Source organism: Pelodiscus sinensis, chromosome 2, assembly GCF_052426305.1.
Source record: "Pelodiscus sinensis isolate ZL-2025 chromosome 2, ASM5242630v1, whole genome shotgun sequence".
NCBI lineage: Eukaryota > Metazoa > Chordata > Testudines > Trionychidae > Pelodiscus > Pelodiscus sinensis.
In genome coordinates, this window is record NC_143053.1 from 71,729,823 (window position 1) to 71,753,484 (window position 23,662).

The 23,662-nt window shown below is 42.6% G+C and overlaps 1 protein-coding gene across 1 annotated transcript in view; it reads left to right on the top strand.

Moving 5' to 3' along the window:
- The window catches only part of PRKDC (protein kinase, DNA-activated, catalytic subunit), a 195,215-nt gene that overhangs the window by 144,982 nt on the left and 26,571 nt on the right, over window positions 1–23,662 (top strand). Inside the window, exons 68-79 of the mRNA XM_089776265.1 lie at window positions 187–298; window positions 3,008–3,197; window positions 5,314–5,488; window positions 5,602–5,792; window positions 8,706–8,886; window positions 10,231–10,391; window positions 11,793–12,004; window positions 13,263–13,350; window positions 14,357–14,500; window positions 19,965–20,166; window positions 21,457–21,524; window positions 21,927–22,147. Of these exons, the coding sequence (XP_089632391.1) occupies window positions 187–298; window positions 3,008–3,197; window positions 5,314–5,488; window positions 5,602–5,792; window positions 8,706–8,886; window positions 10,231–10,391; window positions 11,793–12,004; window positions 13,263–13,350; window positions 14,357–14,500; window positions 19,965–20,166; window positions 21,457–21,524; window positions 21,927–22,147 (1,945 nt within the window). The remainder of the gene's footprint in view (window positions 1–186; window positions 299–3,007; window positions 3,198–5,313; window positions 5,489–5,601; window positions 5,793–8,705; window positions 8,887–10,230; window positions 10,392–11,792; window positions 12,005–13,262; window positions 13,351–14,356; window positions 14,501–19,964; window positions 20,167–21,456; window positions 21,525–21,926; window positions 22,148–23,662) is intronic.

Here is a 23,662-nt window from a genome sequence, read left to right on the forward strand (position 1 = left end):
CAACAATACATGGAAAATAAAAACCAGACTGAATGATTTATTTAATAGAAGCCATGAAATTTGAGTGAGTTTCGTTATGGTAACTGTAGTTGCTGCTGTGTCAGTCTCTTATTGGGTTCTAAACATCGTTTGATTTTCAGTTTGCCTCCATGCAGCCTTTTCTTAAAGTATTTTAATTGATTTTAGGCTGCTTAGGTTCTCAAGCTTCCCTTAAGAGACTTCTCAGAATTTGGACAAACAGATATCCAGATGATAAAATGGACCCCATGAACATCTGGGATGACATCATTACAAACCGGTGAGATACTTGTCATACTTGTCTCTTAACTATGATTTTACATGTTAGTTAAGCTTGCTGTATTTCTGATATTGCTTGTAGAAATGTGTGTTTGGAATCCAGCACTTGGTGATTTCTAAGTACTATTGTATCTTGCCTTTCAGATGGAACAAATTGTTTTCATATTATTAACATATGGAGAATAGCAAAAAGGCAGATGGGGTTGGTGGACAAGAAGGTGTTTTCATATAAATAGTGTAAGTCAGTAGATTGGATCTATAGCTTAAAGCCAAACATTGTTTGACATACATCAGTAGCTAGGTACACAATAAGGATTATAAATTGAGATTTGTATCAGCAGCCATTCTTGGCCCAATTCTGCAGTCCTTACATATGTTCAGGAGTATGTGCGTGAATAGTTGTATATATCACAATTGGGCTACTCATTAAGTGCCCTGTCAAATGCGAGTAAAAGTCATAAAATTGGGCTCTCAATTATCAAATGTCTCTGAACAGCTAGAGCTTTTAACAGGGTTTTATACAAAGAGCCCACCCTCAGTCATCAGCATGTTCTTCAGTTTTTTGCGTGGCTGCCTTTAACGATTACTATAACCAAAACACTGCTATGTAACAGTTACTTGAAATGGCTGACCCTTGAGAGACTTTCTGTAGACAAGGTCTTTAAAAGGCTCAGATGTTTTGATATCTTGCTCCTTCCCATAGCAACAGCTCTTTTCTTTCGCTTAGTCCAACTTCAGATCACTCTGTCCCTCAGTCTTCATCATTACCTGTCTCTGAGCCAAGAATAAGAACCTTAAAATTTGCTGATTATGGAGTTTCCACAGGCTTGGCAGCAGCCAAAGTCTCCTATGCAAAGGACCTAGCTTAGGTTAGAGGTGAACCAAAAAACATTTCATGCTTTTATCCTTCGAGAAAGCCCCCAGACTTACAAGCTTGAAGAGTTACCAGATAGCTGAAAGCTTGCTGTGGGCTATTGATACTACTCGTGTCTTGTCGTAAATTAGTCTCTAAGGCTGCTTGAAACATGGACTGTATTTCTATGGTGTTTGCACAGCACCCATAACAGGGGCAGTCTGTGTCATCCCTACTCAGATTGAATAACAGTTTACACGATAAATAATACCACTGAAGTTGATGGGCCTTCTTACAGAGATAGGCAAGAATAGTCACTGTGAGTAAGGATATCTCAATGAGGCTTTGTATTGGCTGGAGTTTCACGGCATTACTGACATTCAGATCTTAAAGGGCACTTATTCAAACGTAAACAATAATTACAGTTGGGTCAAAGTTTGACATGAGATGTTGGCTAGAGCTAGAGCTGGTCAGGATTTTTCCAGTGAAACAGTTTCATTGGGAAATGTGGATTTATTGAACTTGATGTGTTTCACACAACTAGTTTGAACTTTGATTGAATCACAGACAAGTTTCCAAGGGAGTCCTGCTTGGTTTCCTAACAGACTTCTGGTGAGCCTGGGCTTCTAGGGTCCATATCTATGAGAAGCCCTGCCATGCAGACTTCTCCCAAGTCAGCTGGCTCTCAGGACCAACTCATGTGAAAGATTTGGAGCCAGTTGGCCCAGGTGTTTGGAAGCTCTGCAGTCTCCAGTGACAGAGCTGTGCACTTAGTGAGGCTTCCCTGGACCCACAGCCGCTGGAAACCCTGTCAGCTACTGGCTGAAACTGACATGATTCTTGTCAGCTTCACCAATGTTCTTTGAAATATTGAATTTACTGTGAACTGGAAATCTCATGTTTGACAGTCCTAGCTGGCACTTATGTTTCTTATAGTTATGTTGGCATCAGGACTAGGGATTTAAAATTTCAGTTATTTGGCTAATCAAATAGTCAATGCAACTTGCATTGACTATTCGATTTGTCAATAAGGGCACTTCTGCCTTTGAGGTGTAGCAACAGCCCTAGGACTGCTGATGCACTTCAAAGGCAAAAGCACTGCGGGGAGTATGGGGACATTGGGGGACTCAAGCAGTCCCCCGCTGGGCCTGTGCTCCCCGTGGCATTTCAAAGCAGCAGTGCTGCATGGAGCTTAGGGTCAACAGGGGAGTTCTCAGCTGACCCTGGGCTGCATGCGGCATTTCAAAGTGGCAGCATCACATGAAGCCCAGGGTCTGGCCCCGGGCTCCACGCGGCACTGCCGCTCTGAAGCACCCCCTTGTCTTTCTCCCCTCACCCCACTGCTTCTTTCTGATAGAGGCAGCAAGGGGGGGAAGTGACTAGGCAACTAACCTGTTGACTATCTGATAAGCATTTTGCTTATCGGATAGTCGAGTAGTTGTTCACATTCCCAATCAGGACCAGGACCATAGATTTGTCTCGTTACAATTGTGTCAGTATTCTGTTAAAATATGTTATCTAGAGTCCACAGTCTCCAATACAAATCCTAACCCCATAATCAGGATTAAAAAATGAAATCTGTCAGGGACACCATTTCAAAACCTCTGGTATCTCAGTAGGTCAGTCCATTCTAGTTGTGACTATTCATTCTATTAGTTGAATATACCTACTCCTTACTGAGGAGGATCACAATCATAAGTAATAGTGACATCAATCAGTGATTGAAGCTTCTTAGCCATATTTACCAGTGGGAAAGATTGCAGCATTGACTATAGAGAGAGGAGAGGAAGAATTAAAATCACCTGTGTGCTTCCCACTGTATGTTAAAGTCTTATATTCCCTTTCACCATTATGCAGATGTTTCTTTCTTGGAAAAATTCAGGAGAAACTGCCCAACATCCAGGCTGATGATAGTATGGAAGTGGATGGAAAGGGAGATGGTGGTGACCAAATAGAAGGAAATATGCAGGAAGAAGACATTCATTCAGTGATTAAAAGCTGCAAATTTAACATGAAAATGAAGATGATAGAGTGTGCCAGGAAACAGGTGACTCTGCACTGTCTGGTAGTGGTTGATTTGTCAGAAAGCCATAGCAATTAGAACTGGGAAAGACAGATTGGGGGTGGTCAGGCATACTGCTGCCGATGTAGGTTTTTTCCCCCACGGGATGTTCTTGGACTTCTGGTTCTCTTTCTCTAGAACTGTAGATGATTACTGTTAATTTACAACTTTTCTAAAATATGCATTTTCAGGAAATGTTCCCAAAGTCTCTTTTACTTTCTGTCCCTGATCCTTTCTAGAACAAAGAAATAAAGCATCAGAAACGTTACAGTTAATAATTTGGAGTAGATGTGGGGAAGTATGCAAGTAAAAATGGTATAATATATCACAATTTAAATCTTTTACATTTCATATATTTATATTTCTAACATACTTTTATGTTATACTCTAGTAAATTTACAAATCAATGTTCCATGTAAAACAATACAAACCAAACTGAGATTGAACCAATATCACTTACTTTGGCCCACTCATAAACACTGTAATGCTCTATATAACATTAACAGATCTTGTGACCAGTGTTTGTTTCAAGTTAGCAATGAGGAGCTAGATTCACAAAAAGACTAAGATGTTGTGATACTCCCATGTCATCATGCCTTTTAGATGCACAAAATCTGAGCTTCGTGCTCAGACATCCTGTATGATGAATGGAGTGAGAGAAGCACCTAAAATAGGATTTACTAAAGCTAGTATGCTAGGATGCTCACTGCCTAAGCTAGTCAATGGGAGATGCTAAGGCAAAGGGCATGTGTCCTAAACCCCACCCTTCTCAGAGAGTAGGGCATCTGAATCTGGGCTGCAGGGAGATGCCTCCCAGTGCTTGGGAGTCTCAGTTGCAAAACCTCTCTTGGAGTTAGGTATCTGTAATTTTTGTAAGAGACCGGGTGAGAGGAAAAAGAGGGGAGGGGACTCTCGTAACTTTTTTTAGCACAGTGGTTAGAAGTGGCTGGCCCCTGGTTCAAGCTTCATTCTCTCTCTCGATGGGGAGAAAGGATCTGAAGAGGGATTTGCCACCATGTCTCAGGTAAATGCTCTAGCCACTGGGCTATGGGATATTGTTACGTGGGGCTCTCTGTCTTTCCTTTTAAAGCTTTTCTTCTCTGGAAAAATGAGTCATTAGAGCAGGGAGACTGAATCCTGGGTCTCCCACATCCTGGATGAATCCTTTAACCATCAGATTCTCTGTTGCTCTCCCGCCTAATAACTTCTTAATTATTTATCTACAAATTGGCTGCTTTGTATGAGCTTACCTATGGGGCTCAATCTAGCAAGCAAGCTCTGAGTGTGCTTACCAGCTTAAGTCCTCTGCCAGGTTAGGTGGAGGAACACCTATCTCCTTGGGTTGTGCACTCTACATGCTTACGTGTCCAGATATCTAGAATGGAACAGCGGTTCAAATACAAAGACGCAGAAACTTAGGTGTCTAAACACATTTTAAGAACATAAGAACAGCCATATTGGGTCAGACCAATGGTCCATCCAGCCCAGTATCATGTCTGCCGACAGTGGCCAATACCAGATGTCCCTGAGGGAGGGGACACAACGGATAATCCTCACGTGATCCCTCCCCTGTCACCCACCTCCGGAAAAACAGAGGCTAGGGACACCATTTCCTACCCATCCTGGCTAATAGCCTTTGATGGACCTAACCTCCATGAATCTATTTAGCTCTTTGAACCCTATTCCTCAGAGGTGCCGAGTACCCAAAGTTCCCACTGAATTCAGTGGTGGTTATGGTCAGTATCTTTGAAAGTCAACCACCCATTAGAGGGTCTCAATATAGATTTAGATACCAAGTTGGGAAATGTTGATGTTTGTATGTTAAATAGGATTACGAGTTGAAAATGAATAGAGCTAGATTGTTTGTGTATTTTTTTATCAAATATTAGTGCAGGCCTTTTTTTTATATATATACACACATCCCAACTGGCAGTGGAACCCCTCACATTTTGCTAGAATTCCAGGGACATTTCCTTTTATACTTTGTGAATTCTGTTATTGAAAAAGCCTTTGATCTTTGATTTGCTGCAAACAATAGTTTTATTCCCTACCCTTCTCCTAAAGCATTATTGAAAATCCCCATTTTGATCTGTTACTGTAGAACAGCTTCTCAGTCGCCATGAAGCTTCTGAAGGATCTGCACAAAGAGTCTAAAACCAGAGAAGACTGGCTCTTGAGATGGAATCACAGCTATTGCCGCTTTAGTCATAGTCGCAGTCAGAGCCAGAATAGTCCTGAACAAATGCTCACTGTGTTGAAAACCACGTCTTTACTGGGTAATCATGTTTTCTATTCACTCCACTGATGCAGTACTACAGATTATCTTCCTGTTTGTAATGGGAATCCTTTTTACTGATAAATTTCAACTATTGTTTCTGAATTCCAACAGATGAGAGCAAGTCTGACTACCTGAGTAAGAATCTAGTGGCTTTCCGCAACCAAAACCTTCTGCTGGGTACCACTTACAATATTTTGGCAAGTGCCCTTAGCAAAGATCCAAGATGTCTTGAGAAAATTGAGGAAGAAAAAGCTAGAAAAGTTGTGATGCTTTCTGGAGAGAAACCTGAAAACTCTGAGAAGGTAAGTGAGAATGGAGTGGAACTTCTTACTCATTGCTCTAGATAGCTAATGTTGTTATGTACTTCATTAACTCAGTTACATTCAGTCTGTATTACTACAGTAGACTCATGCTAGTACTTCTCTGTTGCTAACAGTTCTCCAATGAGCTGCAGCTGTGAGAGCAGTGTTATAGCAGCTGTTAGTCTGGCCTGGACCCCTTTTAGTCAGTCATGGGTTCCTGCCTTTGGACAGTCTCTGTATTTGGGCAAAGGCCCCCCTCTCCCACCTGCCCACATTTACTGCTGGATTCATTACCCTGAACACCCACCAGGATGGCAAAGTAAAACTAGTGGAAGTTTGAATCTGGTTTTTTTTTCAGAGCCTCCATGATTGTGCAAGGGTTTGTCCTTGCTAACATCTTACATGGAGGAAAGAAGTCTGTCTTAGAGCATGTGCATTCATAAAGGCAAGAAACTTAATAGTTGGATGAGTAGTGCTCTTTGATACCCATGTTAACATCAGTCAGTGCTGGTAGCATGGATCTTGCATGAAAATGGTCACCACCTAATATTAATACAACTGATTTTCTATTTATCATAATGATTGGTCAATCATTTTAATGATCTACCTCAGCTAGGAGGGTGCCAAAAAAAGTATGATTTGTCCTACTGTTCTTTGCTTTAATTGAGCAGGAGTACATTATGAAGAACATCCAATTGGAGACCCTACCAGATTGTCAAATATATGTACTAAGAGTTGTTCAAGATACCCTGGAACTGAACGTGTCTTTCAAAGGGATCCAAATGGAGAGTTAACTACACATATCAGTTTGCATCTCCTGATCTTGATAGCTCCCCTCTATTAACTACAGTTAAAACAAACAAATCCATGTACTTGTCTGTCGGGGAGCAAGCTGTAAATGAACAGTGTTGATAAAACAAGCACAAAAATTAGTTGTAATTCTTGGAAAGCAAAAGTAAGATGTAGAAAAGAAAGGCTCCTGAGAATAACACTTGGATTTCTAGAGTATAAATGTATCATACAATTAAGTTAAAAATGAGTGTGCTAGTTACTCTACCACAATGACAACATTCATAACGAACAGTTGAAAAGTGATAATGAAATCTTTTGCTGTGATCCTTAAAAACTAAGAAAGATCACTTATGAGAGACCTCCAGAAAGATACAACAGGAAGTGGTGTCCAGGATTTTGTGGATGATTCTGTTCCCTCTGAGTTAATATTTTAACCGGTGTCGCTGCATGAGGCTACAGGGCACTGTACTACCTTATGGATGAGCCACCAAACTGAGATTACATGGCACCTTCTTCAAGATCTACCAATGTTAATACTTGTGTCCTGACCAAATTCCACATTGTAGAATTTTTTTATTATATTGATTCTCTTCCACCCCCAAACAAATAAGGGGAGAACAGAAAAAACAAAAGAATTGGAAGGGAGGGAAAATGAAGAAAGGACGTGTGAGTAGGGAGGAGAAAGTGACTTTTTGGCTTCCATCCACTAGGGATTAATCAAATGTTTTTAAAAAGTGAGACCAACTCTTTTCAAATTTGTCTGAAGTTCCTGTTCTGGAAAATATTACCTGCTCTGAGCTGCTAGATTAGCCAAGTTGCTGAGCCAAGCTTTTATCGCTGGATGCAGTTGGCTCTTTCATCTAAGTAATATGAACCATTTAGCTACAAGGTCAGCTTTAGAGAACCAACCTTTCCTCGAGTTGTAGAGTTTCCAAGACAATAGGATACATCACAAAATATAGTTCTAGAAAGTGATTTTTAAGGAGATACCCATTATCGTATTCATTCTCCTGTCTCCTTTTAGTCAAAAGGATTGTATCCTGGACAAGGTTCCCTCTAAGCTGTGCAGTAGCACGGCCCCGCAGCTGCTTAAAGAGCCCTGCCTAACCAGGGTTCTGCACATGTTGTTGCCTGGCTGGGGAGGGGGTACTTCTCCCTCAGCTACAGCAGCAGCTCCCTGCTGAGGACAGAGCAGGGAGAGGTTGGGTACCCACTGGGAGAGACTCGCTGCTCTGTCCTCAGCAGGGGAGAAGTACCCCTCCCTCAGCCAGGCAGCAATGTGTGTGGCGCACTAGCCTCTGGCTAGACAGGGCTCATTAAGGAGCTGAGAGGCTATGCTGCTGCACAGCTTAGAGGGAACCTGGATCATGGAATTGTTCCAACAATATCAGTGTAGTTTTATATTGGATACAGTGTTTTCCACTTGCTGTTCCTAAACTCTTGGGTGCTGTTGTTAAATACTGCTAAACAGCTGGCACATTACTGACAAGGTGTGGGTATCATTGGTAAATGATGAAATCTGTATGCAGAGTTTGGGTAAGTTAGTTTGTAAAATGCTTTGCAAATTATTTCTTCCATTAAATATATTGTATTGTAAAACATCTGGGGTGACCACATACAAGAAAAAGGACAGAGGGTATATAAATAAAGGTTAAAATTAGAGAGCTGGACAAAAGAACTTAACAAAACAAAAATTCTCCATTTGCTGTCATGAACATTCATTCAGACTAAAAAAATTTTCTTTGACTGTGTTTGTGTGTCTTTCACATTAACTGTTTGCAAATAGTCTATTGAATGAGTTTGTTGGCTTAGAAATACCAAATTGTAGAAAGTGTCCACAGAAAGTGAATTTTAAACTATACATGTAACTTGCATTGGAAACCCCAGTCTAAGACTTATGACTATTAAGGGAACAGAACTCCTAGCGCGTGATCTGTGTATCCAGTACAGCTCAAATTTCAAATATTGAATACTTGCAAGCAAGAATGAGCTACAAATGAAGAACTGGTCACATTAAATGTTTGACACATACGTGATCAGTGTTCATTTGCATAAAACTATTCACCACGAACTATCTGCTGAACTCTACTTGTGGTTTCCACTTATGATTGAATTTTTCAGGTGATAGCAGGTCTGAACAAAAAAGCTTTCCAGTATTTCAGCATTGCAGTGAGGAAGGCTGTAGAAGAGGTGCAGTCTCATTCAATGGAGCACGTGGACCTGACTGGAGTCATAGATGCTTACATGACTCTGGTTGATTTCTGTGACAAACATCTCCGTAAAGAGGAAGAAGGTTCATCTGGTAAATCAGAAATTAAAATATTTATCAGGATTTACAATCCCGTTGTTATGCAAATTTCAGATCGGAGAATGCCAATAGAGAGCAGTCAAAATACAGGGGTTAGAGGTGGGAAATGGAAAATTTACAAATATTCTTGTAGATGGAAGAATTATTTGGTGGAAGAATTAAACAGGTGGGCTATGTCTACACTGGCGCGATCTTGCGCCAGAAATATGCAAATGAGGCTAAGCGTGGAATATCGCCGAGCCTCATTTGCATATCTGAGCCGCCATTTTTGCAGAAGAGGCTCTTGCACAAGAAGGAGCATCTACACTGCCCCTTCTTGCGCAAGAAAAACCCTCTTGCGCAATGCCCTTACACTGATTATTTTCAGGAATAACGGCGTTGCGCAAGAGGATTTTTCTTGCGCAAAAAGGGGCAGTGTAGATGCTCCTTCTTGCGCAAGAGCCTCTTCCGCAAAATGGCGGCTCATTAGATATGCAAATGAGGCTCGGCGATATTCCACGCTTAGCCTCATTTGCATATTTCTGGTGCAAGATTACGCCAGTGTAGACAAAGCCGTGGTATTTTACAACAAAAAAAGTAAGTTCCATTGTAGAGAATTTATCAAAAATGAATCATTTCATCCTGCTCCTGAAATCCCAACAGGTTATATGGCTTGAATTTAAATATAAACAGATTGTCCTTAACACTGATGTTTTTTACATACTTTCTTATTCTCTCTGACAACTGCCTCTGGTTTCACCATTAGTACTAGGTCTCTATTTTATTGGTGGGATATGCATCTTATCCAGCAGATACTCCTCCTGGTCCTTTCCAGACCATGATAATGAAATGGACAAGATACGAGTGATGATGCAGCCTCCTGATAAAAGCTAGTCCTTACTGTCCAAGAAGATACGTACTAATGATGTGTGCATTTCAAACAAGTCTTCAAATGGGAAACAACAAAGTAAAAAAAAAATCAAAAAATTGTTACTCATTTCCTACAGAACACCAAGAATGCCCATGACACAATAAAAAGTAAAGATGAATGTTTTAGATGATCTAAGGCAGTGTTTCTTAAACTGTGTTCCATAGTACACCGGTGTGCCGCGGAGAACAGCAGAGTTCAAAATGGCCACCCTTCAAGGGACAGGCGACTTTATTTTTCCCTCCTTCAATAACTTTTCCACCCGACCCTATTTTCCTTTTTGTTGAGAAAAAAAAAAAGTCCTTGGTCTTCCTCATAAAAAAAAATATATATATTGTTTGGTGTTCCTCCATCTTAAAAAGTTTAAGAAACACTGATCTAAGGGATGTAAAAGGATGGTGTTTCTGATCATTTGTGTGTGTTTTTTGTAGATATCAGTGCTCTGGATCTGCAGACATTCCCAGCCATTGTAGTAGAAAAAATGATAAAAGCTTTAAAACTGAATTCCAGAGATGCCAGGCTAAAATTTCCCAGGCTGCTGCAAATAATAGAAAGGTATCCAGCAGAGACCCTTGGCCTAATGACACGAGAGGTTAGTTACTTCCATTCTTGGGACAGCAAAGTTGATTGTGAACCAAATATTTATTGTTTTAATTAATGTTGAATTTTGGATTAGCATGTAAATCTGCATGTTAGTTTAATAAGATGTTGGGAACTTACTGCATTACACTTTTGCTGAGTTGATTAATGAAGAAAAATGACTAGGGTACCACATACTTCACTTCTGTCAGGCAAGTACTTTGCACACACCAGAGACTCCTTCCATCTCTTCATGTTCCCCCTCAAGTTTCCTAAACCCCTTGTCCAAGAACTTGTAACTCATTTCCCCATGCCAATGGTAGTAAGACACCCACTTTTCTCCCATATGCTAGGCATATTTGTGACATTCCTGTCTACTGTGTCTACTATATCAAGCATGGTCTACACTGAAACGTTCTGTTACACTCCTCTGATATGTACAGTTATGCTGACCTAACTCTCTGTGTACATGCAGTGTTTTGATGGAACAATGCTTCCATTGATAGAAGCAAACTTTTTTCAGGGAGGTGGTGTTCCTACACTACTGGGTAGAAGCCCTTCCATCAGTGAAAGTTGTATCTGCACTATAGATGTATGCTGGCATTGTTAGTGCAACTTTAGCCCAGCAACGTTTCAAAACCCTTTCTAAATTGACCATATATGCTAGTACTTAAAAGATTGGACGGCAGTTTATTGATATAAGGGCAACTGGAGAAGGCATAAGAACAACAAAATCGTAGTTTGGTTATCTCCAGTGAGCTGAGAATGTAGTTCTGGAAGCCATGACTGAAAGACTACAACCTGCTCTACACCTAAAACATAGGTCAATTTAGCTGCATTGCTTGAGGTTATGAAAAATGTTGTACCTTTTGCAAGCTAGTTAACTCAGTCTAACCCTACCGTAGATTAAAGTGTGTTGATGGAAGCGTTCTTCAATTGATCTAACTGCCATTTCTCTGAGACCCGGATTAATTAAACTGACAGAAAATACCCTTTCATGGATGTAGCGAGCATCTACATTACAGTGACTATTGCAGTATAACTGCAGCACCACACTTGTACTGTTGTGGTCACTCGGCATAAACAGTTCCTAAGAATTGTGACAGTAATGAATTCTCTGTTAGAACAATATGGGTGAAGTCTGTCATAGCTGACGGATGCCACAAAAATGATAGCCATTCCTCAGGAATCCTTTATTATTTCTTCATTATCTGGATAAGTAATTTATTATGTCAGCATTTTAAATTCCATTGGGATAAAGAGCAGAGCTAAGAAGGGGAGAGGCTGTGATGCTCTATTTTTTGATGTGTTTCTGCCTGTTGACTAGGAACACAGAGTAATTTTGTTTGCTTTTGTTCATATTCAGGATTTTTAAAGATATACAGAAGTTGAAAACGCTGTCTGTGTTTTGCAGATTTCATCAGTTCCCTGCTGGCAGTTCATTGGTTGGATTAGCCAATTGATGGCAGTGCTTGACAAAGAGGAAGCAGTAGCTGTGCAACATACTGTAGAAGAGATTGCAAATAGCTATCCGCAGGCAATCGTCTATCCTTTCATGATCAGCAGTGAAAACTATATCTTCAAAGATACTGCAACAGGCCACAAGAACAAGGAGTTCGTAGCAAGGTGAAATGTTTTTCACAAATTTGTAAGACTCTGTAATAGGAAGTGATAATAAAAAGCATAGAAAATATTAAATAAACTGGTATATCCTGTACTTGATTCAAATGCTTGGGAAAAGAAATACTTAGGCCAACTTTTCTAAAGTGGGTGCCTAAAATTAGGCACCTGCATCCTTGCTTAGGTTCTTAAATATGTGGGTAGATTATTTTTAGAGGTGCTGATAACTCATCATCCTTGCTCATCCCACAGCCCTGTAAACAAACTACAAAGCAAAAAAGAAATAGATTGGCCTTTTCTTGCTTCTTTGAAATATGTTTCAGGTGCAAAATCAGAGTGAGGTTCCTTGCTTATCTGCTATGCTAAGGTTGAGGGAAATTCACAGCTTAGTCTCCTGTTACATCACTATAGCTGCTCATATTTGCCAAAATCCTTTAGCAAAAAGAGGAAAGTAAGGCTCTGACACTTCTCTTTCAAATGTAAAAACCAAGCAAAGACACTTATTAATTAATTAAACATTTGTTAAAAGTATTTCTTTAAAAAGTAATTTAACAAAACTATCTTTTGTACATCATAAGCAGTGTAAGTGCCCATGCTTTCCTTTTTGGAAGGCTGCTCGTATTGTGTAAAACATGCTGCTTCCCTATTCTAGGGTTCTGAGCCATCATAGTCTCACTGGCGTTGTTTTTCCACCACCTTTTGTTGGTGGGGCAAGAGCTTTTATTTGACTACGGTACTGTAATGCCTAACTTTCTCATATAGGTTATCGCACAGCCCTTGTAAATTTAATTTCATTGTATGTGTCCCTTTGCTTTTTCTCATCATTTTTGCATGATGTCTTAATTTGAGAGAAGACGACAAAGGTCCACACTTCTTGTGCTGCTCAGACTAAATAATGCACACACAGCTTCAGTGGAATGTGCTAGATGTGTACAACCTTGATAATGCAGATTGCTGTACCCACCAGAGAGCTGTCACTTCCAAAAGTTGGTATTTTCACAGGAGACTCTCAACAAATGTCAAAATATAACAAGTTGTAGAGAGAGACAGACAGACTTGAATGAGTAAGAGGACATGAAGAGATTCCACTGTTACTCCTCTGCAGCCTGAGAGCAGCTTCCCATCCTCAAATCCCTCTTGTCCAAGTGCCCCTTAGATTTTTACTTGTTCAGGTTTTGCATATAGAAAGTATTTGTGTGAAGACTGAAGAAGAATATGTTAATGGAAGCTTCTGTTGTCCACTTCTGATGGTTTGTTTTCACAGGATAAAGAGTAAATTAGACAGAGGAGGAGTGATTCAAGATTTTGTTCATGCCCTTGAACAGCTTTCTAATCCTGTGATGCTCTTTAAGGTACAGTAGGATCCTTTCAGCCATGTGCCAGTTGAGAGAGAGAGAGAGAGAATGCAGAGGTGAGCCAGCCAGACTGAGGCTGGCAGAGCAATTGCAGGGATTGATGGGGGCCGGATCCAGGCAAACTAGGTGCCAATCTTGCTCCTGGGACTTAGGTTCCCCACCCATGCTTTAGCTCTTCATGTAGCTAATCCTCTCCTAATAGGATTTAAATAACAAAACCAAACCAGAAGATATGGTAGAACTAATGTGTTTGCAATCATTGCTTTATCCCTTCTCTTTATACAGTATACTCTTTAATCCTACTTATATCTGTCTTGTGTAGTTAGAGTATAAATTCATTACATTAGGGACTGTCTCATTCTGTCTTTGTACAGTGCCTAGAACAACTGGGCCCTATACTCTGCTTGCCCACCTAGGGATGTCAATTATGTAGCTGATGAAATAGTTGCAGCTATTTACATTGACTATTCGATTAGTCGATAAGGGTGCCTCCACCTTTTAAGTGTAGCAACAGTTCCAGGGCTATTGTTGCACTTCAAAGGCGAAAGCGCTGCCAGGAGAATGGGGTCAGGGGGGACTCAAGCAGTTTCCTGCTGGCCCTGTGCTTCCCACAACATTTCAAAGCTGTGATGAGAGAAATCTGCCACTTTGAAGCGCCCCTCCTGTCCCCGTCCCCCTACTGCCTCTTTCTGATAGAGGCAGCAAGGAGTGGGGAAGTGACCAGTCGACTAGCGCGTGTCGACTATCCGATAAGTATTTGCTTATCAGATAGTTGACTTGTTGTTCACATCCCTAGCTCCGCCTGGCATAAAAAATACAGTACACAAAACAGCATTTTATATCATAGTCCTATAGCTTTCATCTTGCTCTAAAATGATTATAGCAGACTTTTTAATTGTAATTCACATTATTAGTAAATCTAATACCATCTGATGGAGTTACAAAAGAGAAGGTGTGTGAATAATTTTCTTCAGTAATCAGCTCCTTCTCTCTCTCTTTGCAGGATTGGGTTGAGGATGTTAAAAATGAGTTGGGAAAAACTCAGAGAAATAAAAATAGCCTTAAGGAAATGTATGAAGGAATGTACAGAAACTTAGGAGATTTACAAGCTCCAGGTCTTGGATTATTCAGAAAGAGATTTATTCAGGTATGTTTGAAATCCCTGTCAGTGATATTGAGTACTAATGGTATGTAATGGGATAGGAAGTAGGGATATGGTAGTGTATCAGTGTAAATAGTTAACCCAGGGGTCTGCAACCTTTCAGAAGTGGTGTGCCCCAGTGTACTCTCCTGCCCTGGGCCATGCCCACTCTCCCGGAGAGGAAAGGGTTCTTTCCGCCCCGCGCCCCACTTGGTCTCCTGCCCTCAGCTCCCAGGCAGTGGGAGGTCACGTAGCTCCTGTGTCCCGACTTCCCGGAGCACTGGGGAAGGTAAGGTGGATAAGGAAGTGCGCTCATTGCTCTGGGGAGGAAAGGAGCAGCACATGCTTCCCCGCAGGCTGGATCTAACACACAGCCTCGGGACTTCTTCCCCTCCCCCGCAGAAAGCTGGCACTGGCTCTAATCTTGCAGGGGGATGCAATGCTGGATTGCCAGCACAGGCTTCCTGTTGCAGGTGGGGGGAGCGAGAGGGCGCACATTTTGCACCTCTTATGGCACGTGTACCATACATTTCTGACCCCTGGGTTAACCCTGGGCTCGTCGATTAACCTTCATGATTACATGTAGGAACCACCTCCCCCCTTGCATTGCTGTCTCTGATAGAGAGGCAGCAGTGTGAGTAGGGGAGCAGATGGAAGCCGGTACAAGTGTGGAGCTGGTTCTGCGAAGCTGCCTTCCCCCATGCTACTGCCTCACTTTTGCGCAGAAGGCGTAGGGTGCAGGTGGCTCCACAGGAGCTGGTGCTTGCGGGGAGACTGCTTAAAAGCTGGTTTCCTGCCAGTCCTGGCTCCCGCCTGCCCTCTCTGTGCTGCTGCTTCTGATACATAGGCAGCAGAATGGGGGAGGGGGACAGGCAGCTTTGCGGGAGCTGTCTCTCCCCGTGCATGTAAACATGTAACTGCTGAATTTTTCAGCGGTTACATGTTTACATGATTCATTCTTTTTTAATATCTCAAATGAGAAGGGTATACTGGGAAGTCCAAAAGGACAGTATCAATCAGATAAGACGGGTCGGCAGCCTTTCAGAAGTGGTGTGCCAAGATTTAACTTATTTACTTCTATTTACGGATGTGTGTGGCTGGGGGGAGCAGGGACAGGCTGGGTATGGTGACCTTATTTTCTGAACCAGCTGCAGTTAGGGAGAACAGTTTAAATTAAATTATTAAACAGATTAAGTGTTTTAACTTTCTCATGTTAGTTTATCAAATTTAATTTTAAATAAAATAAAATATTAATTCGTGTTTAGCACAAAAGGTTTCAATATTTTCTTTATTTATGACAAGGGCTGGGAACCTTTTTGGGGTTGGAGGCCACACAAGTGAGAAGCAAAAAAAAAAAAAAATCCTCAAAACCCCCAAACCACACTGATGTGGCCCCCAACTGAGACACCTTACTCCTCTGGCACTCCAGCCCCATAGGGTGTGGGAAAGGGAAAGGACAGGAAGGACTGAGGTTCAGGGCTTCCCAGAGGCTCAGATTTACTTTTCTGGAGTCGAGGGTTTGTGGATTTTGTGGACTTCCTTAGTCTCTGGAGTGGGGACAAAAATGAGGGGGTCAGTGTGCATGACAGGGCTGCCAGTGAATGGGATAGGGATGGGGTGCAGGATCTGGGCAGGAGGTGGGGTGCAGAAGGGGTCTGGGTGGGAGGTAGGGTACAGAAACAGGCTGAGAGGTAGGGTGTGTGGCTAAGGGGAAGGGAGCAGGAGCAAGGGAGGGTGCAGTGTGTGGCTGCGGGGCTACAGGAGTAGGCTGAGGGTGGGATGTCTGTCCAGAAGGGAGGATGCAGGAGCAAGAGAGGGTGTCGGATCAAGCTGGGGTGTGTGGTCTTGGCAGGGGGAGAGGAGTGAGTGAGGGGGATTGGGAGTGGAGGTCTGCAGATGACGGGGGGACACTTACCTGACTTCGTGCCCCCTTACAGCGGGGTAAGCCTCCCGACAGCATGCTGTCGTTCCCTCAATGGGCTGGGAATGGGGAGGGAGCTCAGCCTCCCCCTTCTCTATGCAGCAAGGATCCTGGCACGGTTTGGGGGAAGGGGGGTTGAAGAAACCCCAACCTTCCCTGCCAGATCTGGCTCGCTTCCATTCCCCCAGCAGGGTGGGTTGGGGTGGGAGGTGGGGAGAGCATGGCAGCACATAGAGCACACCGGCTGAGCCCCACTGTGCCCCACCCTGCAGTGCCCCAGCCGGTTCCGCGTAGCCCCTGCTGGGGCTGAGGTGACAACTCCAAGGCATGGAGACGTGGGACAAGGCTTCGCTGGGTTTAACTTTGGACCCGTCCTGCCCCCCGGCAGTGGCAGCAGAGGCCCCTGTAACAGCAAGTGGCCTGGAGAAGGAGGCAGTGGCAATATGACTGGACTGGGGGCTCATGCGCCAGAGGCAGTGTGGTGGGGGCAGGAAGGGAGCTACATAGTGCGCAGTGGTGGGGCAGTGGGTCGCAGATCCAACTGTCCGTGGCAAAGCTCCAATGGAGCCACCTACGTGCTCTGCGCAGTGAGAGGAAGGAGGGAGGAGTCCTCTGCGCTGCGCAAGGAGCGATGGCAGTTAAAAATCGGGACAGTCCTGTATGGTCAGCTGCCATATCCGGCTGCCAAATCTGGCAGGGAGGCTCGCATTCCAGTGAAAACTGGCTCACATGCCACGCAGTAGATTTCCGACCCCTGAGATAAGAGTTTCTGGCCCAATCATGTAGCCCTTATTCATATGAATGATTTGAGTTAGGGCTGCAGGACTAGGCCTTTAATACTTGTTAATCCGTAACTGTAGTTTTGTTACAGTTCAACTAATATTTCCTGACTGCTTTGTCCTGTAGAATGTTCCCATCTGAGGCACTAGTTTACTTGTTCAGCTATTACCCTCTGCTCACTTTCCAGTGACTTTGCCTCTGTCCCTACCGAAGGGCACGTCTAGACTACCATTGGCTTTCAAAAGAAGATATGCAAATTTGTACCGAATTTGCATATCTTCTTCCAATTTCTTTTTTGGAAGATTATTTTTTAAAAAAAAACAAAAACAGTTTAGACAAGGGTTATCACACAAAACTCCCCCTTTTCGAAAGAACCTCGTAAACCTCATTTTTTGAGGAATAAGGGCTCTTTCGAAAAAGGAAAACCCCATCTAGACTGCTTTTTTTTTCCTAAAAAAATCTTCTAAAAAGGGATCGGAAGAAGATATGCAAATTTGCACCAAATTTGCATATCTTTCGGGAGCCGAGGGTAGTCTAGACGTGCCCTAAAGCTTTCTGCCTATGTACCTCTCTGGTGCTTTGGCCTCTTACTAATATGCTAATACTTTAAAAGGGACCAAATGGCTTGTTAATGGCTGTGGCTCTGCAAAGAATCCTGAAATATCTGAGCCTTCAGTGATAAAGAAATGGGGAAGGAAAAGTTTGTGTACATATGTGTATAGTGTGCAGGGTTTCTTTATTTTTTAATATTAAACATGTTGATGATTTCCAGTACAGGCAGTCCCCGGGTTACGTACAAGATAGGGACTGTAGGTTTGTTCTTAAGTTGAATTTGTATGTAAGTCGGAATTGGTACATATTGTAGGGGAAACTCTAGCCAAACATTTCTCCGGAGCTCAGTTTTATTCTCCCACACCTCACTTCCCTCAGTCCTTTATTCTCAAGCTGAGGTGTCTGCTGAGAAAAGCCGCTCCGCGTCTCCCTGGTCTGCTGGGGGGAAGCAGCTAGTGCGGGGTTGCCTCACCCCGTTTGTAAGTAGGGATCCGATGCAAGTCGGATCCATGTAACCCGGGGACTGCCTGTAATATATTTTTAGAGAAGAAGTCATTTTAATGGGCATGAGTGGATTTGGGTTTGGAATCTCTGGACATTGCAGTTAATGATTAAGCCAACTTCTCTCTAGCTTAACTAAAAAATAATTCTGATATATTTCAAGAACACACAAAACCAAGGAGGATATTTAATCATACATGTTATTAAATGTGCATTATAACACACACACTACATTGATCTTGTCTTCAGCGTAACTTATTTTACTTCTGTGCAGCTGAGCGTACTTTTACCAGGTGACTTTGATACATGAAATTATCTGTGTTCAGATCTTTAAAAGGGCCATTTGTCATACAAATCTTCTGTTCAGTGCATCCAGTGTGAGTGATGTACACATTTAAACGATTTAAATGACTTTGAAGAAAACATAAAATTATTACTTGATACAATTTGCAGATAAAACAAAAATGGAGGTGTGGTAAATAATGAAAACAATAAGGCCACTGATTCAATGCAGTCTAGATTATTTAGTTAACTGGGTGCAAAAAATGCATTTTAATATGGCAAAATGTAAGTGCATACATCTGGGAACAAAGAGTTTTAAGCCATACTTGCAGGTTCTGGGGGACTCTGACTCTGAAAAAAGATTTGGGGGTGGTAGAGGATAATCAGCTGACCTTGAGCTCTTTATATCATGCTGTAGCCAAAAGAGTGAATGCAATCTTCTGATACATAAACAGGGGAATCTCAAGTCATAGCAGAGAGATTATGGTACTTCTGTATGGGGCACTAATGTGAACACTGTTGCAATGCTATGTCCAGTTGTGGTGCTGACAGTTCAAAAAGGATGTAATGATACACTCAAGGAGTACCATCTTTTTATCTTATCAAAGAGAAGGTAAAGGAGTGACTTGTTTACAGGGGATAGCACACATTAATAATGGGCTCTTTAGTCTAGCAGAGAAAGATATAACACATTCCAGAGAGTGGAAGCTGAAGCTAGAAGTTTAGACTGGCAAAGGGTATACATTTTTAACAGGTGAGAGTAGTTAATCACTGGAACCATTTACCAAGGATTGTGGTGATTTCTCCATCACAGACCATTTTAAAATCAAGTCTGGATGTTTTTCTAACTCTAGGAATTATTTTGGGGGAGTTCTGTGGCGAGTGCTATACAGGAGGTAAAATTAGATGATCATAGTGATCCCTTCAGACCTTGGAATTCTCAATCTAGTAACTAAACAGGAAAGAGAACTAAATCAAAGCCAAAAAATGCTTTCGGCTATAATATAAATAATAGAAAAAATACCGTAAAAGTTGTCTGAGCCACCTTAGAATGTTACTGAAATCCTGCACTTGTGTGAACTTTTCTGAAAATCCTCATTTCAGTCTCCATAGGAATCGGAATGCAATTGCCCTTGATGGCTCATTTTATTTCTTTATTATTACAGTTGTAAATGTTCATGATGTTTTATAAACAAATAAAAATGACAGGAGTATGAACTAAATTGCTTACAGCCTAAATAACTATTTGTATAAATAAAATTTAAGTCAGAGAGGACTTGATAATTACTAAGTCTAGGGATTCCAAAAATAAATCCCCACTAGAATGAAACTGATTCTCTAAAAATGCAGTGTTGTGCCTCTGAAGCACTGTGTGATCTTGCTATATATGAAAAGAAATTTAATTCCTTTTCTGTAAATTAATTTTAACTTCAGACCTTTGGGAAGGAGTTTAACTGTCATTTTGGAAAAGGCGGCTCAAAGCTGTTAGAAATGAAGGCTGATGATTTCAGCAGAATTACACTCTCTCTCCTTTCAAAAATGAAAGACCAGAAAGAACCAGGAAATCTGAAAGAATGTTCACCTTGGATGAGTGGCTTCAAAGCTGAATTCATGAGGAATGAACTGGAGATCCCTGGTATGCTACCTTTTCAGTACATATAATGAATTCTTATAAGAATAGTAGATACTCTACCTGGAAGAAGTTCTAGTCTTCTTTAGCTAAGAACAAGACTCCTCTCAGTTTGATTCCTTGTACATCCTCCCAGTTTAATACTTTATACATCTTTTCTGTGGGCACTGTATCTGCTGTTTCCAAGAGGTGTACTTAGAAATCTGGGAGATCTTTCCAGTCTCAAAAGTACAAAGATTCTGTTCCTTAAGACTGTATTTAGCTGAACTTACTGTTGTGATGTTTTAAAATGTCTTTGCTTTTTAAAAAATATCACTAAACATGTATGTTGTTGCTTCTAACCCCTTGATACCAGCAGGTTATGAACAAAGATCTAATGGATTTTTGCATTCTAGTTTGAAAAAGGTATGCCATTTAAAAGCAGTAAGAGTTCCAGCATCTCATGGCATATATTTCATTGAATGACCAATTGAAATACTTGTTATTTTAACTATGTACAGTAGACTTCCAATAATCCGGCACCTTTGGGACCTAGGTGGTGCCGGATTATCGGATATGCCGGAGTATCAGGAGTTACTCCGGCGGGGGGCTGTAATGGGTCTGCCAGGTGGGCGGAGAATTGCGCAGCGAGGGGCAAACCCTCTGCTGTTTTGCAGGAAAGCGGGGGAAGCCTCGCGCCGCCACTGAGAGTTTCTGGGAGGGGAGTGGGCTCCCCACCTCCCAGACTGCAGTAGTTATCGCCAAGCAGAGGGGTGGCACTGCGGGACCAACCTGGCAGAATCCCAGCTGCTCTGCTCTGCTCCGCCGCTCGTCAGTTTCAGCAGCGACAGGCGGACTTGGGGAAGCAGCTGAAACTGACGAGTGGTGGAGCAGAGCAGCTGGGGTGCTGCCGGGTTGGTCCCACAGCGCCGCCCCTCACCCTCCTGCTTGGTGATAACTACTGCAGTCTGGGGGTGGGGAGCCCGTTCCCCTCCCGGAAACTCTTGGCGGCGGCGCGGGACTTCCTCCACCTTCCTGCAAACGGCGGAGGGTTCGCCCCTTGCCGCGCCGTTCCCCTCCAGCAGCTCCAATTGTCCGGCTGGTGGGTGCACTTCTGGGTTCCAGTTGGTGCCAGACTATCGGGAGTGCCAGACCACTGGATGCTGGACAATTGGAGTTTTACTGTACTTCTAAAATCTTAGTCCTCTACTAATTTAATAAAGTTCAGTATTAGGCTGAACCTGCCATCATTAACTAAAGTTTAATATTTTATTTTAATATTTAAATGAAAAATATATGCCTGTTTTTTATCTTCAGGTCAGTATGACGGTAAAAGTAAACCATTGCCAGAATACCATGCAAAAATCTCTGGATTCGATGAACGGGTATGCTAACAGTAGCTGTCTATTAAAGACAGTATCCCTTTTGGCTTTGAATATAAACATTAAGGCTCAATATAGTGTTTTGGGGGGAAGGGAAGTAGTGTATGAGCAGATATCTAACAGTACACAAAGGATTTATCTTATTAATTAGATGTCCACTATAACATCATCATTAAATACTCATTGATATTAATTTGAGGTGTTTTCCGTACTGGCAATTGGGTGTTTTGTACAGAGGGACTGGATTTATCCATACTTTCCTAAATTTGTAAAAATAAAGCCATCTAAAGGAGCAAGTACACAGGAAATGCAAGAGGCCCATGAGTTTGTCATAATTTGGCTGCTATAGTAACACATGCTTTCATTTGTGCCAAAAAATGTTTTGCTTTTTTTCCCCCTGCCAAGATAAAAATAATGGAGTCTATCAGGAAACCAAAACGTATAAACATTCGAGGCAGTGATGAGCGAGATCATCCCTTTCTTGTCAAAGGTGGTGAAGATCTCCGGCAGGACCAGCGTATTGAGCAGCTCTTTGATGTTATGAATATTATCCTTTCCCAAGATGCTTCTTGCAGCCAAAGGAACATGCAGATAAAAACTTACAAAGTTATACCCATGACAACCAGGTAGGAACTCTGTACTCTTGTTGTTCAAGAGTAACTATCCTCACATCAAAAGTCACATCTCCTCTTTGTGCTAGGAGGTGAGATTTCTTTGTGCCAAATGCTGGTGCAAAAATGTTTGGCTCTGGGAATTGTTTATATGCTATGTTATGAAAACAATGTAAAGCACTTAGATGATACAGGTTGTACCTTCCTCAACTGGGACTTTCTGATCCAGCACTGCTGGATGTTCCTGTACCGGGGAGCCCCCACATTGCAGGGAGCCCTCTGGTGGCATGGCTGGGAGCCACGCAGTATGAGGTGGGGGGCTGGCCAGGACTGGCAGACAGCTGTTGGTTGGCTGGGGGGCCAATGGCAGGGGAACTCGCCTGGTTTGGCAAATTCTCTCATTTAGGACTGGTCCCCAGGCTGCTGGACCAGGGAGATACAACCTGTATTTGTAGATCTTCAATGAAAGTGCTGTTTCTGGCAATTATTTTTCTGAATATATTTAGGTTTATAATTATAACTTGGCAGTTACATCTTACAGATGTAAGATGTTTATATTTTACAGACACCATATTCTTCTTCTTTATGTTTTTGCTCATGTCCATTCAACATAACTTGCCACATGCACTGGTGCAGGAAGATTTTCCCTCAGCAGTTTCCATAGGAGACTGGCTCCAGCATGCACATGCCACACTATATAAGGTGCCCCCAGACCCCTCCCTGCTCAGTTCCTTCTTTCCACCAGTAGCAGTGTGTTCCAGACTTGGCTGCAGCTTTAGTAAGTTTCCCTATTCAGTTGTAAATAGTTTCCCTCTAGATAAGTACGTGTAAATAGTTGTACGTTAATAATTCCTTTGTTCCCTTTCATAGAATACTAAGACTGGAAGGGACCTCGAGAGGTCATCGAGTCCAGTCCCTTGTCCTCATGGCAGGACAAAGCTATTGGAGAATGTGGGCATCGATCCCACTACCTCTTGCATGCTAAGTGAGCACTCTACCATTTGAGCTAATTCCCCATGTTTAGGGGCTTAGCCTAGCAACAGGGCATGCTCACTCTTCTGGCTTTAAAGCAGGGGTGGCTAACCCGCAGCTCGCAGAGAAAAAAATTGCAGCTCCTGACAGAACTGGAACAGAACCCAGAACTGCTCAGGTCAGCCGCTCTCATGGCTGGGCTGCATACGTGCTCATGGCCTGCACCATTCTGTTCACAATCTCCAGCGCACTGTGTCATATCCTGCACATGCAGGCCAGGTCCCACACAGCGTCCCAGCCTGCACGTGCTAGTAGCCGGCCGCTGAGCGCAGGCAGTGGCAGAGGTTCCGGGTGTGGTGGCGGCACCAGCGGGCATAAGGTTATTTTGGGAGGAGGATGGGTTAGAGTGGGGAGGGGAGGTGTCTGGCTCTGGGGAAGGGAGGGGAAGAGAGGGGTTGGGGGGATGCACACGGCATGCCGGCTGCTCAGCGCACTGGTCACTCAGCACACATGCCCCAGCGCCTGGAGGGAGACGTGCTGCTGTAGCGGCAGTGGCGA